The sequence below is a fragment of the Equus asinus genome, chromosome 29 (genome assembly GCF_041296235.1).
Source record: "Equus asinus isolate D_3611 breed Donkey chromosome 29, EquAss-T2T_v2, whole genome shotgun sequence".
NCBI classification, from domain to species: Eukaryota; Metazoa; Chordata; class Mammalia; order Perissodactyla; family Equidae; genus Equus; species Equus asinus.
Window position 1 is genome coordinate 24,019,350 of NC_091818.1, and position 17,984 is coordinate 24,037,333.

Here is a 17,984-nt window from a genome sequence, read left to right on the forward strand (position 1 = left end):
CATTTATTCCCAAGCTAAAAACCAAGAACTGTTCTGTAAAGGGATGGAAAGAAATGCCTGGGAAGAGCTGAAACTTCTAGAATGGTTATTAGTTCTACTGGAGTAAAGGTCTAGGGGGAGCCAGAGACTGCCAACTTTCTTCTCAGGCATCCTAATGTGAGTGAAGCCTGACAGTCAGCAGAGAGGTCTAGTGAGGAACTAGGCCTACACACCTGTCGCAAAGAATTCATGCCATCTAGCTATATGAATTAATCTAGCCCTTCATCCTAAAATAAGTAACCAAGGATCACGTTTAAGGAGAACTGGTCGCATAAAGGAGAAGAACCGGTATGAACAAGCAAAATAACTGAGCCTGGAAGAAACAGCAAGAATTCAGGGCACAGAGGAGAAGTTAAAAGATATTTTAATTAATCTTGTCAAATTTAAGAAAATGAACATAAAATTATGGAAAAAAGAATCTGAGAGCAAGAAAGAGCTTGTGGAAATTAAAAGAGATTACCAAATGAAAACTAATTTAATTTTTAAAAAGGAAGAAAAAAATAGAAAATCCCCTAAAAAGTAAAGTAGAAAGAAAAAGAGATAGGAAATGAGAGAAAAGTTAAATATAGAGATCAGTCCAGAAAGTTGAATACCTTACTGTAGAAGTTCAAGAAAGAGAAAATGGATAGGAGAAAATAATTTTAAACAGTCATAAAAGAAAATTTCTCAGTGGAAAAGTCCAAAAGGGCCAACTAAGTGGTGAGGTTGATGAATGAAAAGAACCACATCTAAGCACATCGCCATGAATATTCAGAACCCCAAGGAAAAAGGAAAAAATCTTAAAAGTTTCCATGAGGAGAAAAGAAAAGATTACCTACAAAGGTATAATAAATCAGGTTAACATCAGATTTTCCCCAGCAACTATGAATGCTAAAAACAATATAGCAATGTCTTTAAAATTCTGAGGACAAAATGACTTTGAACCTATAATTCTGTATTCTGACAATCAATCAATCATGCATGAAGACATAGACGTTTTCAGACATGGGAAGACTTAGAAATTTTGCCTCCCACAGATCTCTTCTGAAAAAGTATTTGAAATTGTGTTCCAGGGGGTGGAGGAAAAAAGCAGCATTCTAGAAATAAGAGGACCAGCATCCAACACACAATTGGATGCAAAATTTTAATAATTTGGAAGATTTCTATGATAGTTATTCTGCAGAAGATCTAAAGCAACTTGTACAAATGATGGGACTCCAAGAAGGATGTCTTCCACAAAAATGTGAATTTTCTTTAACCAATAGAATGATTTGTTAAGAAGTTGGATGATCTTAAATGTAAGTAAAACATGTGGTTCCTTTTTGTTTCTTTAAAATGAAAAAGAAAGGCAATTAGCAACTCCAAGGGGGAAAATAAATGAAAAGTCTCAATGCAGACACGCACACACTAAAGGTAGGATGGCTTTGAACAACTGATCTGAAAAGATAATCCTTGGACCTTGAAATTTGGAACTTCCTGAAAATGGCACAGATTCAGTTATTGAAGTTTCAGTTCTTAGAGGCAACTGATGAACAAAGCACAGAAGTTTTGGGTTTTTTTTCTGTAGTGACAGAATATAACTGTTACCATATTTAATTATCTAAAAGTATTGGAATGGGAAACAGAAGTAGGAAGGTAGAAAAATAAAGAATAGAAGATACTATTTAAAATTTATAGATGCAAAACTCAAGGTAACCAATAGAAAAATTAAAAATATAATTAATAAAATAGTAGAGTAAGGGAAGGAAAAAATGAAATATAAAGAAGCTAAATTCCACATTTGTCATATTGGAGAAGCTAACGGTGATGATTTCATTTCCTAAAAACCAAATCCCAATTTTTCCATTGTTAATACCCTTCCTTAGAAATACACTCCTGCCTATACTTCCTTTCCTGTCGGGCAAAGTCTTCCCTCCTCCAAATTCATGTCCAAATGTTCAGGGTCTCCCTTCTGCCTCTTCCAGTCTCATTTCTGTGCCTTGTGCCTCTTCCTGGCAGTTTTTCGGCAGCCCTGGACCTCAGCATCTTAGACCTCATCATAAAAGGCAACAAAGTATGTGTCAGGAAGTGCCAAATGACAAGACCTGGCAGCCACCAGCTTGAGAGAGGTCAGGGACCTGCAGGGTGTCGTCCCAGGCATGCTGGTGAGAAGAAAAATGCTTTGCCCACGAGTTAACCTGCTCTGTCTCTCCCCTTATTGTCCTGCTATGTGTGTCTGGAAAGGGTTTCACTTTATAGGTTTAAGCCAGAGAGCAAGAAAAGCACCCATCTGATCTTTTGCAAGAAATTCTGGATTTTCTATCTTTACCTCACTGGCTTCTCAAATATTCCAATTTATTCATTCACATTCAAGAATGGAGCAGTTATAAATAGCTTATTCTTTGACTGAAATCTCATCATAGAAACTGGAAAACCCAAGCTCCCAGAGCTAAGGGAGGAAATGGGCAGGAAGGCCAAGACTGAAAGGAGAAAAGAGAAATAGGCAGCCAAAATAAAACAAGAACACTTCAATAAAGCCATCCAAAGGGAAAACATGAAAATACATCCACAACTTACATATTACTATAGGGGTAGAAATTTTTAAAGCATTTAACATGTTTCCTTATTGCCACAACATTTTAACCACTTATTGAGTACTGCTACGTACCTTATTCTAATCTTCTACCTCATAACCCATTTCTTACGACGTTCCAGCAAAACTGACTTACTTTCTGTTCTCAGAGCAGTTGAAGCTCATTGCTGTCTCATGGCCTTTGTTCTTGCTATTTCCTATCTGGAACATGATTACCTCAGTTTGGTCCATGAGTATCTCCTTCTCATCCTTCATTTCTTAACTCAGGGTCACCATTTCAGAGAGGTCTTTCCTGACGCCCCTATTTAATGCAGCCCATCCTCCCTCTTAGCCATTCTTTACCACACTATCCTATTTGTTTCCTTATAACTCTTGTTTCTATCAAGAATCATTTATTTTGGTTGTTCATTATCTATCTCCCCCTTGCCTCCACAAAAACATCCATGAACACAGGAATTTTTGTCTGTCATTTTCACTGTTATATCCTCAGCATCTATAGCCCTAGCCAGACACATGTTATATACTCTGTAATGTTTTGTAAAAAGAATAGTACATTCCAGACATTATGCTGAGTTCTTTACATATATAAGATTGTTTACTCTTCACAGCATGAGCGGTACTCTACACCCTTTGCAGACAGGGAAATTGAGCCATAGAGAGAGTTAAATAACTTGCCAAATGGCACACAGTAAGTGAAAGTAGAAGCCTGTGGATTCAAATCTAGGTTTATAATCCCCAAACCGTTCCTCCTAGACACTTCCATACCGCCTCCCTGAAATATGCAAGGCACTTTCAAGAAGCACTGGATGTGGGCAGTCATCAAATGTGGTCCTTGTACTTGAAGGACATGTGGAACTGTTGGAGAAATGGGATATTTACATAAAGAGACAAATAATAAGCAGCTGCTCTCATGACAGCCCCCTGTTTTAAAGGTGAGAAGACAAAGAATAACCCAAAATAAAGTGAGGGAGAAAGAGCGTGTGGCTCAGCGGCTCACCGTTCCAAGGCTCGGTTCCTGTGGTCTCCCTTCCTTCATAAAGAACCTGCTAGTTGTTCTGCGCCTACTGACAGGGCCATTCACAACACTGGAATGTGTCAGGTCCCCAGAATGGCCTGCAGCCAGATTTTTTGGATGACTAAAGCTGAAGTCACTAAGCATAATTTTTAATTTTTATTCTTAAAATCTTGTAAAATGAATTACATGTGTTTCAGCTTTATCAAATACTGTTTACTTTTTCCCAAGTTTGTATTTAAGAACCAGCGCTTCTGCATTATAAAGACTTTGTAATAGGGACTTCTGAACGTGTCCGCACATTCTCTCATTCACAGGTTTCTGAGGAGGATCTAGGAAGGTATTAGCAAGCTTTTCAGGTGAGTCTGATGCCCCGCCAGGTTGGGATCAGTAAAGAGTGACTATAAATTAACCTTTACTTGATGACTCAGGGTCTTTTTATTTGCACCTATTGTTAAACTGCCAGTTCCCTGCAGCCAGAGCTAGTGGAAGTGATGCTCACTGCTTCCCTGGGTCTCAGTTTCCTCACCTGTAAAAGTAAAAACAAATGGGGTTACGTGATCTCTAAAATCCTTTTTACTTCTAAAATTCTAATTCTTTGAAAAAGAGCTTTCCCAAGATACTTACTGAAACACTGCTTCTTTAAAGAATGCCCCAATTGTTGTCATTTGCCTCTTTCTCAAAAAAGTGGAAAGACAAATACATTGCTAAATAACTTTCAGAGGACCGTATTATGAGAGTCTTCCCACAAACCAGTGAAACAGCTTTCTCAAAAGTTTGCCTTATCGAGAAAAATAATAATCTTCATCTTTCTTTTCATGAGCCTTGGACTCATCTCTTAACATGCACAACATTGTCTCTAATTTCTCCATAATCAACAGGGTACAACAGCATGCTCCTCATCCCCTTGTCACTGCAGCTCACAGATATCACGTTTATGGATAGCAGGTGAAGAAACAGTCGGGCGTCGGTTGGTGCTGAGGTAATTTACACTGTGGAGCCTAAACATTCTTTTCCATCGTTGTTATTTTTGAAGATCTCCTCTGACTTAACAGGATTCTAGACATTAGTAATATTGATAACTGCATCTTTAAACGTAAGTTTATTAAAGCATTAAATAATGTCTATGTAATATATCATCTTAATTATTTCTTCCAGGAATTTCATTTATAACAAGTTCAAATTCTGAATAGCTTCTAGTTGAATCAATAAAGTCAAAATTGCAAACAGAGCTTTTTAAAATTATATATTGTAAGGTATTAATATTCCCGTAATGGGATAAGCTCTGCATTAGCCTGATAGTAGCTTTGACTTCCTGAAGTCAAGTTCTGAAATGCAAGCACAGTCAGCCTATCTTTATAATGGCTAAATCTTCAGGAACTTGATTCCTCACTATCTACTGGGGAAAAACAGTTCAGTTTCATCAGAACTATGAAAGTGATAAACAGAGCTTCATGAGAAATAATATTCCACAGCATGATAGATTGCTAACTGTTTCTCATTCATCTGCATTTGTTCCCTGTCCCCACCCCTGTCTACTCACTACTTTTTCCCCCTGTCCACGCTCTGTCCCCCTAGACATCCATGTACACACATATACATATTTTCTTTTTAAAATGCATCCTTTAATGGGAAACCATAAACATATAGCATTTAAATATATAAGGAGTGGGGCTGGCCCCGTGGCCGAGTGGTTAAGTTCCCGCGCTCTGCTACAGGCGGCCCAGTGTTTCGTTGGTTCGGATCCTGGGCACGGACATGGACTGCTCATCAAACCACGCTGAGGCAGCGTCCCACATGCCACAACTAGAAGGACCCACAACGAAGAATATACAACTATGTACCTCGGGGCTTTGGGGAGAAAAAGGAAAAAATAAAATCTTTAAAAAAAATTAAAATTAAAATTAAAAAAAAATAAATATATAAGTAGTAAAACTATGCTTAGCAACAGATTCTGCAAATAAGTTGGCCAGATGTTCTTTTTGAGTCTTGATGACATATAAATGTAAATTAATATTCCATTGATCCATCAAAGTTTTAGACAGTTCTCATGTCAGGTTCTATGTATGCAACGATCTTATGTTCCAGACAAACAAATAAATAAATAGAAATGTATCTGACAAACTCATACACACACATATATACATACACACATGTACATATAGAACCCTTGAAATAAGGATAGCCCCAGAATAGCATATTTATATGTGTTCCCTCTACACTAGCACCTGTCAACCAGAGGCGTTTTTACCCCCCAGGGGATATTTGCAATGTTTGTAGACATTTTTGGTGGTCACACTCGGTAGGGAGGTTGCTACTGGCATGTAGTGGATAGAGGCCAAGGGTGCTGCTCAGCATCTTGCATTGAACAAGATAGCCCCCTCACAAAGGGTTATCTGGCCCAAACGTCAGTAGTGCTGAGGTTGATAAACCTTGCTCTACACAGCGGTCTGAGGCATCAAATAAGGGGAGAATCAGACTCTTCATTCCATCCCAGACAGCTGACTAGAAAAGAGAAAGAAAACACACTCACTTCCACAATTTCATTTAAATCTCATTAACCAAAACTAGTTACATGGCTACACCACGAAGTTTTTATTCCACTCTGAAACCTTTAAGCAATTTAGAAAGAGAAATATTCCCTCCTATTTTTAGTCCATATGTGGTCGTTTATTCTCACCCTCCTAGGCATTTTCCCAGTGTGAGTGAAATGCTTGCCAGATGCTGTGGGAAATATTTTGATAATCCTTACCTCACCTATTCTGAATATAAAAGTTTCCATATCTTCTGGCCTAATATTTTGTATATTTCATATATATTAAAAAGAAAATGTGATTACATGTTTTAGTATAGCTTGTCTTTTTTTCAAGATTTTATATTTTTCCTTTTTCTCCCCAAAGCTCGCCAGTACATAGTTGTATATTCTTCGTTGTGGGTCCTTCTAGTTGTGGCATGTGGGACACTGCCTCAGCGTGCTTTGATGAGCAGTGCCATGTCCGCACCCAGGATTCGAACCAACGAAACACTGGGCCGCCTGCAGCGGAGTGCTCGAACTTAACCACTTGGCCACGGGGCCAGCCACAGTATAGCTTGTCTTTTTAACAAAATTATTATGAAGACAGATAGCAATCTAATTTGTATACAGCAATAAGGTCCAGATTTTATGTTTCCATGTATGCATATTTTGCTACATCTTAATAACTTATAGATGATAATAGATCTTTATAGTTGTAGAGATCTTGGAATTTACTTTCCCATTTCCTAATATAGTTCATCAAATATAAGATGCCATTGATTATAAGATGCACTATTACATTGCATTCCACCAAAAGAAAATGTATGCCTAATGGAAAATGACATGCCCTCAATCATAAGACACATCTCAATTTGAGAGACATCAAAACGTGGAAAAGGTGCATTTTAGGATTGATAAAATACATTATTCTATACTATAATACCTTTTCCTCTTTCTCAGATAAAAGCTATGTGTCAAGTTATTCTATAAAACTCCTTTCATAATAATGTAGCAAGGCATACACATTGGACAAAACACAGAAATGGTGAGAAAACTAGGTTAAAGAAGTAAACCAAAATCTCATATAATTCTAAGGTTCCTTTTAAGTTATAGGTGCACTGGGGATTTGGCGAACTGGACAGGACTTTTTTAAATCCTACATTGTCTTGGTCTAGATATACTTTTTAAACGGGGAAAGTTACAACAGATATTATAATGAATATAAATTAACTGGATCTCAGTTAATAAGAACTATTAGTTGTGTGAGAAAGACTGCCTTCTTTAATCAAAAGGTAACAGGATTTTTGAGGAAAATGATCTTGGGGTCAGATCACATTTAAGTTAATCTGTGTTGCCTATACATTCTACCTATAATGAAGGTAACAAAGCTAGATGTATTCTGTGATTCCTTTGCGGCACTATAATATCCTTTGGTATAAAAAAGAAAGTCAGTCATGGTTCCTCTATTAGGTTTGGCATTGTAGAAAAGAGGAGGCAGGGAGGGGGGTCTGAGAAAGACTTTAAGTCAAGAGAATTAATCCTTTCCTAAACTGAAGAAGTATTTCATAGCCTGTTCACCTAAGTATTTTTATAGGTCAAGTTTTTCCTATAGGAAGACTTGTTGGATGAGTAAATGCCTAGCCAAAATGGAAATTACACATAGAAATGGTTTTTTACTAAAATCTGAAAAGCAAATAAGATTAAAAGACCAGCAAACCCCCTGCCCCCCCACCAGTGCATATGCCATAGCTGTCTGGAGAAGAACTTAAAAACACTGTTGGCTGCAAACTTTCCCATGCATAGCCTCAGTACCAGTGAACTGCCTGTTTGCACCTAGTGGCCATCAAGCTGCCAAAGTTATCAAAATCCCAATGTACTGTTTTAGTAATTCTGCTTAAATAACCCCGTGAACACCAATCCAAAACTGAAGAGAGAAAACAAACAGGCCCTATTGCTTCTGTACCAGCCAAGTGCAAAATAACATCAACAATATACTTCTTGGCATCCCAGTATATTACAATATAATCATAAACACAGTGCATGGTGGAAAAGGGTAGCCTTAAAACCCTAAAGAATGGACCAGCAGTTGAGACTGTGAAATCAGCCTACTAAGAGCACTAGTTCCATCTCCAAAAGGTAGGCATATCCTCTTGTAATTTATTTAGCAGTCTTTGAAACCCCATTTCTGCTTCTGAATGGATATTCTAGAAAATGGTAAGATAATGTGTGCCACTGCTGTACCACAAGAAATAGCTCTTTTTGAAATTTTAAAGCCAACTACCAAGGCAAATTGAAGATGAGTTGTCTTTAAAGAATAATAAGTAACGAGCTCCAGAATGCCTAAACATTGATTATCTTGATGGAAATTAGGCAGGTATATTGAGGCCCTTGGTTTAGAAATCTGTGAAACAGTTTCTTGTTGACTTTAAGTGAATTTCAGGGGATCTTTCAAGATCTGGAAACTCAGATCACGCTTTTTCTTATTTTGAAATGGAGTTCTCATTTCCATTGTATATAGATTTAACTCAATGTACATTAAGAGGGCTTTCTCTAAATAGTCTGTGAATAAATGACCATGATAGAGTGAAATACTGAACATATATGAACATGATCAGCATTTAAATGAGCATACATTAACTTATTTCAGGATTATAATCAAATAAAACTTCAAATATTAAAGTGACACATTTAATTACGTGTATAATCATAGACTTCTAGGGTTCTAAGGAACCCTACAGGTCACCTAGTCCAGCCCCCTCAATTTACAGATGAGGAAACTGAGGATTAGAAAGGAATTGCTGCCTTCAGTAATATCATAAATCAAAGATGCGATCTAGGCTGCTGCCAACATCTGCTGTCACCAAGGCCAGTATTTCCACCATGATCCACCATCATTACAAGGCTTCACAATAATTAAGAATGAAACTAAACCATTATATAAATTATAAATTACTATAAATGTCATGACTTTAATACAGCTAAATGAAGAAAGCTTATATTCAGCTGAGGACAGTATTCGGGAAGACAGCAGCTACAATATAAAATATTTCCTGAACTTCCTGTATGATGACAGTGCTTCATTTAGCCTTTTCACAATCTCAAAGGAGGTACACTTTACTATTCACAGTTTACAGATGAAGTAATTGAGACTCAAAAGCCTCAATAGCAGAAGTTCATCTAAAAACCCTTTGATCTATAACCCAGGTAAACATCTCTGTGCTGCTCCTATAGGTAACCTCTTCACCACTACCAGTGCCCACAAGAGAGACATAGGATATGTTTGGCCTAGAGTAAGGTGGTCATTTCTCTTATACTATGTGAATTGTCCTCGTTTGTTGAAAGCAGAGGTCTATGCCAGAATCTTTGATAGAGATGGGTGGGTATATGCGTGTGAAGGAGAGAGAGTGACGTGACCCCTCAGGAGTCAGTGCATCTGTAACACCAAGTTTCATTGCGTTAGTTTCCAAAAAGGGCTTTCCACACCATTGTGATCTTTCCTTCATTGCCCTATTGCCTTTTTTACCAAACACCAGGTCTAACATTTACTTGGTTTCCTCTTCCTCTGCATGTTACTCCCCCATCAATATCATTTCCACAAGGTACTGCATTTATGTGTATCAGCCCTGTTTCCAAAGCTTACTTGTTGATCATTTGGATAGGCCACTTAAGAACTCGTAGAACAAAGAGTTATAAAGGTATTTGGATGTCAGCTAGTCCATGACCACATTTTAATTGTGCAGAAACTGATTTCCAAACAGGTAATAACAGCCAGACAGAGAAAAACTGGGACTTGAGGCAAAGTTCTGATTCAAGTTTAATACTCTTCTCACTACACAACATACTTGAGTGTGTGATTGGCCTAAAAAGAATAAGTGTATATAACTTATTTGGCTAACTATATTAATTATTTCAAGCCAATACCATGTTATATTTTCGAATAGGGTGAAAACGAAATTGGTAATCAAGAGACAGCAGCATAGGGTAGTAGAAAGACAATACAAGCCTCATAACTGGATAGATCTCAGTTAGATTTGGGGTCCCTGATTTACTACCTTTGTTACCTTTGGCATGCTGCTCAACTTTCCTGAAGTTGTAAATACCTACAAATACTAAGAATTCAATGCAGTGGTATATATAAGCATCTGACAAATAGTAGGTGAACCTACTACAAGAGAGCTATGCTATTCTAGCAAATTCCTTTAGCCCTTTGAGTCTTGCTTCCTCCAATGTAAGATGAGAAGATGAAAGGAACCAAATGAATCCCAATGTCGCTTTCAGCTCATCAAGAAAGAATTAATTCCCAAAGTTTCCTTCACTTTAATCTAAATTAAACAAACACTTGAATACCTTATATCCATCCTAGGCATTGAACGGTTCCAAGTACCACCAGGAAGGTATCTATGATTTCAGCGAAATGAGATCCAACTTCATAGTACTTTAAATTCCACAAAGAAAAATTACTATGCGAAACCGAAGGACTTAACTTTAAGGAAAACTCTACAAAGACATCACAAACGTAATATGATAAAAATAACTTAGGGTATACCTTAAATTATTACTCTTGCTTTTTTTGCTAGGATGGAAGATGAGAACTAAAATTTTTATACTATAGGACTATATAAAATGACTCGAGGGCCAGCCCTGATGGCCTGGTTCAGTTCCTGGGCACAGAACTACAGCACTCGTCCATCATAAGCCATGCTGTGGTGGCAGCTCACATGGAAGAACCAGAAGGACTTACAACTAGAATATACAACTATGTACGGAAGCTTCTGGAAGTGAGGAAAAAAGGAGAGGGGAAGATTGGCAACAGATGTTAGCTTAGGGCAAATCTTTCCCAGAAAAAAAAAAGAGAGACATTGAGTTAGAGCAACTAAGGTCATTTTTGAAAAGAAAGAAATGAGCAATAAACTTCTCTTCCCATGTGAGTCTTATGCTAGGCTTGAAAATTTAAGATATTTGTATCATTCAGAAACAGAGGGGAATAAGACTTATTCTGAGAGGTGTTTTACAGTGATAAACATTAATACAATACAGTAGTTGACCATGTTTTCCATATTACTTTTGAATTTCATGTTTTGGACTTATATTCTCTAAAAATAACATATAATTTAAATGCATGAATCTTATAAGCAAGACCTGGGGAAATACTAACTGATCTTAAATGAAAATTTTAACTACAAAGTTTTTCCTCCTTTTCTCTTCCGTAAAGAAATCATTGTCAATGGATTTTTCATTACAGATAAGACTTTCTGCAAATAACACTCTACAGGTTCAAAACATATTTAAAATCATGATTAGAGCTCCTAAACAGGGTTTCCCAAAAATTCGTTTGAGGTTTACCCTGTTACCAGACCCATACAATATTACTCGCCTATAGTATAGAATTTTAGGCTGTACATCTTAGATGATAAAACATCAACAACAAAAAACCTTTGCCTTTTATAAGTAGGAAGAGGCAGGAAAGGTCCACTTAAATATTATCTCAAATGTGTGAAATAATGTAATCTTTTTCAAAAAATGAACTGCTATGTTCTATGGGCTAATTTTTTTGGCCTTAAAGATGATAAAGCCTAAACCATGTCCCCCACCATACATTGTGTGCAGAGGTGCAGAGAGCCACAGAAATAGGTTAGGTATATACAAATCGAGCACAGTATGAACCAGACGCAGAAGGCCTGGATCCTATTTCTGTTGTTACTACAAACTTGATATGTGGATATTGGACAAGCCACTTCACCTTTCTATTTCTGTTTCTTTCTCTATGAAACAACAGGAGGAACCATCTGATCTCTTTAAGATTTCTTCCAGTTTCCATAATTAACATCTGTGTGAATCCTCAATTCAGCATTTGAGGGGCATAGGACGTGGGGCAGAAGCACTCACAGGAGAGCACTTATTCTGCTCTTCATGCATGCTGCCAGGACGAGCCAGCTTTTGTAGAGAGCCAGACACTAAACGGCCTGGCTTCGTGCCTTGGCTAAAGAACACCATCCATGACTATGAAAGCACTTGAAGAGACTCAGCCAGAGGAAACAAACTATTTTCTGAATGCAGTCCAAAAAATAGGTAGGGGGCATGTGAGCCCTCACAACCTCAGACCCTTTGTGTCCTCAGCCTTTTCATCTTGCCTGGCAGAAGGCACTGAGTTCATTTAGGTGACCTATGCTTTCTGAGTCTTAAGAGAAATAATTCTGAAAATGAATGGTTCTCATCCTCAGTCCCATGTCTGAGCCTTGAAAATACATATATTTTTATGCAGCAGCTACATTACATGCAGCACTCCTAGAACACCTTTGTAAGAATTCAGCACAGTGGTTAAAAGTATGAAATGAGCTCAAATCCTGGCTCTACTACTTAACCACTGTGTGATCTTAGGCAAGAAGCTTACCCTCTCTGTGCTTCAGGTTCCTTTTCTGGAAAATAATAAAACCTAACTCATAGGGTTGTTTTGAGGATTAATCAAGATAATGCTTGCAAAGCAGTTAGCACAGAGCCTGACATAAAATAAATGTTAGATGGATGGATGGATAAATAGATCAATCCTGGGACCTAACTCCCTGAAAAGTTTAATCTGAAATCCACAGACAATTTGCTGGCAGGGACGGGCATCTGCTGATCTTTCTTCGTCTGAGCAAACAACATGCAAAGACTCAGAGCTGGGCTCAGCCCTTACTAATGAGCCTGCAGGAATCGGGAGGGAAGGAGATTATCCTGAAAGTAGGAAAGAGTTACTCTGGTTTACAAGATCTTTAAAAGAGATAGAAACACACACACACACACACACACACACACACACACACGTTTAATATGGTCATACAGAACCAGAGAAAGGGGGTTGTTTTTCATTTCTGCCTTCTCAAGTGTTGCCAGCATTAAAACCTACAGAATTTTATAAGTGGATGGCTCCCTGGAGACCATCTAGTTCAACTCCCTCACTTGATAGGTAAGTAGCTGAGGCCCAGAGAGGTTATGCACCTTGCTTGAGGTCATTTGGCAGTAAATGACAGTGCCAAGAGAAACAAGCTTTCTGACTCCCCCCATTTGCCCACACAGTACTCGGCCTGGTATCTTTCACCAGGTGGGCATCCTGTCCTTGTTGTGCCAAACAGATAATTAATACACACACACAAGTTTTCACCAGGTTCCTGAAAAGTACAGAAGCAACCTCAACCTCCAAGCCCTTCTTTCCAGAGCCTTCCATGCTGGGAATTGAGGAGGATCACAGTCAATGTGTGGCCCTCTCTCAAGCCCCCTTTGGGGTCTCTTCTCCTTCTGTTCCTTCCTCATATCCACTCTTAAGGGCTACTTCTAGAAGTTCCTCACCTCAAAGATCAGGCACTGCCCAGGGCAGGAGTTACCACCTGCTAATTTGCAAATTCTCATCTTCCCACAAGTGCTACACCTTGAGACAGGAAATACAGAAGTTACTAAGTTTCCTCCGAGCTCCCTGAGTGAATTCAGTCGGAGCTAATCCCTCTCTGCCTCAGATCACTCAAGCAGGTTCGTTTATAAAATGTGTGAGTAGGGGAGGAGCTGGGGAACCCTTAGGTACACCTGACAGAACAGGAGAAAGAGGGGACCAAGGAGGGGGCGTTGGGGGGTGGAGGGAGATGGGTAGAGGAGCACAATGACTAAATTGTGAAGTCTGGACGCTGGGGACAGCTATGCTGCTGAGACTGACTCACTGCTGAAGGGACGGAACTGTCGAGGGGATTGCACTGTTTTAATTACTCGCTCTGGTAACTGACTAATAACAGACTGATGCCCAAAGCTACACACTTAGGAAGCAGGCAGAGGCAGGAACGAGGAACTCTGACTTCCTCCGCTCCCTTTTCTCCTCTCTCATCCGATGCTCACCACTCTGCAGCAGGCAGGCACACCCTGAGCTTGCCGGGTTCTGTCGCATCACCCCGATAGGGAAGTCCCCTCCCTGCTCTCCCGAGGGTTGAAGAGAAGCGTTGGGCATCAGAGGTTTCTCTCAGCTTTACCAACTTCTCCCCCATCGCATGCCCCTTGCAGGGAACCTGATCTGAGAAAACGGCTTTCCCTGAGCGCCTGAAGCTGACAAACGTTGGGCGCCTCTGGTCCCTAAGCACATGCGCCCGCCTGGTGTGTCCCTCAGCCTGGGTCTGTGTTGTGAGGGTGGGAGGTGTAAGTGTCACAGCCAAGTGTTCCTCCCCCATGCGCGCACCCACCCGCGAAACCGGAAGGAAGGCTTTGCTCTTGCCTTTTTTCCCTCCCTACCTGAATTCCGGGACCAGGTTAGGCTGCAAACCGTAGAAAGCAGCGGAGAGAGTGACCAACCACCCGGGCTTGTAACTCCCATTCTCGCACTCCAGGTAAGGCGGAGACCACTTGACATGGCTCTTGTCCCCGCCAAGCCCGTCTCTGCGCCTCCAGCTATGGCCCAGGCCCCGGGGCCCCTGATTTGAGCCGCGGCGGTGTAAGTGGGTCCTCCACTTGCGCCGGAGACCATGGAACCACTCGGTCTCCAGCGTGGCGTTGGCCAGGTGGTGTGCCGAGGAGGACAGGTCCTGGAGCAGGATGCGACTCTCCTCGCGCGTGGCCTGGAGGAAGACCTGCGGGGCCGGCGCGGACAGCGACTCGGTGCTGAAGGTGATGGCCGCCCGGGAGATACTGGGCTCGCCCTCCAGGAGGCTCCGCACCAGTGCCTGGTACCACTCCAGGTCGTCCTGCAAGTTCTGCTCCCGGGACTTATTGCTCTGCAGCATCATGTTGAGGAAGTTGGTGGCGTGTGTCAGCGTGTCCAGCGCCCCGTGCAAGGAGGGATGGGAGCTGGCTAGAGCTGGCGACTTCCCCGGCAGGCCCGCCAACTCGTAGCGGCCGGAGCAGTTGGCTCGCTTCAGCTGGTGGGAGTCCCCGGTGTAGAGGTAGGAGGCCACGTCCATGGGCACCTCCTCGGCGAGTTTCTGCGCCAAGATGGTGCCGTCGGTGGAGCGGCTCCAGGGAGCCGAGGGGTCCGAGGCAGAGGCTCGAGCCGGCTGCTGGGCGTGCTGCTTCGCCCTCAGGGTCCTCTCTCGAGGGAAATCCGGACGTCCCGGAGGGTCGCGGCTGGAGCCAACAGCTCCCAAACCCAGATGAGCGAGCAGGAGGCAGAAGAGTAACGGATAAGCCATGGCTCCCATCTGCCTCGCGGAGAGGAGAGGAGGTAACGGGAGGAATCACTTTTTAAATTTCAGTCGTCAATTTGTCAATACTAAGACTTTTACTAGGAGTCTTCCCTTTCTCCGGATGGCACCCAGTCCAAAAGGACTTTAAAATAAGAATGTTTCGAAATTGGCCCGGCTGGCTAAGCCACCGTCACAGGAAATCGAATCACCTGTGGCAACGCTGGCTGCACCCGTTCCACAATGGGTCGGCTCGAGATTACGCACCTCACAGCCTTGAGCCGAACAGGTTACATCCCCTCTCGCTCCCGGCGGCTATAGTTAGCCCGCTTACGTCTTTCTGCTCAGCAGCTTCCACCGCCGCTCTCATTGAGGTGTGTTCAAGAGCTGCTGCTGCTGCTGCCGCCGCGGCCGCTGAAGACGCTGCTCCATCATCTCACCCGTGGCAGGTCGTTCCCGCCTCCCGGCTCTGGCTCCTCCTCGTTCGCTTCTCCCCGAGGCGCGGAGCGCGGGCGCACAGTCCCGCACCGCCAGGGCAGGAGGGAGTCCCAAAGAGCGAAGATTTCTTTTAAGACGTTTGTCTCTCTGGATTCGGGAGGGCCAGGCAGCTAGTTAATTGGAACCTTTAGGTTTGGCCACAAACCACACTCCTGCCTCTCCTTGCTCTCAGGAGGAAAGCCGGTTTAAAGAGGCAGCTTGGCCGCAACCAAACCCTTGTAGGGCTGCTTCAAGTCATCGAGTTCCCTGTTTGGTCGGCTTCTCTGTCAATCAGCCGACTGCCATTTGTTGGGCTGGGGCGGGAGCTGTCCAGTGCTGAACCCGAGGCAGCACGGAGGAGGCGCAGGAGCAGGCGGTGGCGCGGGATGCAGCAGAGACGAGTCCTTTCACCCACTCGCGTTCCCTGATGACTCGGAAACCTGACGGGGTGGAGGTGGGGTGGGCGGGAATGAGGGGAGAAGCAGAGCGTTTGTGGCTCAGAGCGAAGGAAACTTGGACGTACTGAGGAGGAGGGTGTTGGCGTCTTCCATGCTTAGTTAAAGCAGCCTTTTCTTTTGCCTGGAAAAGAGTTAGAAAGGAGTTTTCGTTTCTGACTTAAATCAGAGGGGAGGGACGTAGGATGGAGACGTGTCCTCCCGAGCATCTGCTCATTTTAGGCAAATTATCAAATCCTCCTCCTTGTTGTCGGTTAAAGAAATGATTAAAAGCTACTTGCCGAGGTCTTAGCTATAAGGGAGTAATGGAGACATCTACCGGCTGAGCTTTAAGAAAAAATGCCATATTTAAGGAACCTCTGCTTGAAAGAGGGCCAGGATGAATGGGAACCTGTGAAAGTGTATGCAAATGGATATGCGGAAGGGAGAAAACATGTGCAAAGAGCAGGACTCAAAATGTGAGAGAAGGAGAATGAGTGAGTCTGAGGGAGAAAGGAAGTCATTCTGACTGGAAGTTCCTAGAATTAATGGGTATAAGAACTAAGACACCTGGTTAACTAGAGTTTGGGATATCCCAGCAGAAGAAAGAAGAGCTGAATAAGTATGCCAAGGTGCCCCAAATTATTGGGAAATCCCTTAACACAGTCGAATTGTTTTATTTGAAGCTTTAAGAGTGTCTTCTAACATTCTGAAAACACTAATTAGTACTGGATCTATAGTGCTTTATACACATCCACTTTCCATATGCATCTCCAGTTTCAAATTCGCCGAGAAAATCACAAAGAGAAAACCCCAAATTCATTTCAATTCCCAACTTACAAAGATGTCATTCTTGACATTCTAAGATAGCACTGCTTAGATTTACTTTACCATTTCATTTCATTCTCCCCATTGAGAAAATACCTAAACATTGTAATGTAAGCTCCAAAGAGCAAAAACTTCCTGCATTCATCACTGTAGTATCTTGAGCACCTAGAGCACACAGAAATGCCTGACACACAGTAGGTTCTCACTAAATATTTGCTAAGTGAATGAATGAACCAGAAGATCATGATGATGAAGCTAATTATTTAAAAATCCATCTCCTCACTTAGAAGAGAAGTTTGCCTGATACGTCAGTGATTAAGGCTTTTGGAATAAAACATAGCAACCAGTTTTCCAAACTGCAGTGCGTGGTCTCCAAATGAGTTTTTATATCTATGCAAAGAATGATTATTAGATTCCTATTTACAAGTAGATTTCATGTTCACATTCAAATGCTGCTAAAATTTATTTAAATTTTATTTTGCAGAGTATGCTCCTTTGCTAAATAAAGGTCATCCCAGTTTAATGCTCTACTGTAACATATGTGGCAAAAATAGCAGTTTCTGTTTGTTTAATTTATCAGAGTATACAATATAATGTCCCAACTCTTTAATCATCTAATGACTGAAGTGTAATTTCCTCATTAATTGATGTTTGTAGAAAACCTACACAACTTATTAACAATTCTATAAAATTTTCTATTATGATGCTTAAAAAGGAAGATATAATTTTATTAGTAGGTCCTTCTGTAAGTAATTCAATGACTCAGCAAAACTGAAAGGCCTGAGATCTTGTCCCAGAATTGTTTTAAGCAAAACATATGACCGCTAGCAAGACATTTAAAGTTTCTGTCTTGGGACACAAGCTCATCTGAACTTCGTGATTTAACATTGACGGAGTACTGAAATGGCACCTGAACCACGCTCTGGGAGTGCCAGCCCTTCACCTTTCATCTAATAAGAAGGAGCAGCCTATGAGATTTTAGCAATTTTAGCATTCC

At 41.3% G+C, this 17,984-nt stretch overlaps 1 protein-coding gene across 1 annotated transcript in view; it reads right to left on the reverse strand.

Moving 5' to 3' along the window:
• The window catches only part of GPR158 (G protein-coupled receptor 158), a 367,685-nt gene extending 350,092 nt beyond the window's left edge, over nt 1-17,593 (reverse strand). The window contains exon 1 of the mRNA XM_070500965.1: nt 14,365-17,593. Within this exon, the coding sequence (XP_070357066.1) occupies nt 14,365-15,266 (902 nt within the window). The 5' untranslated portion in view covers nt 15,267-17,593. The remainder of the gene's footprint in view (nt 1-14,364) is intronic.
• Nucleotides 17,594-17,984: the final 391 nt, after the last annotated feature.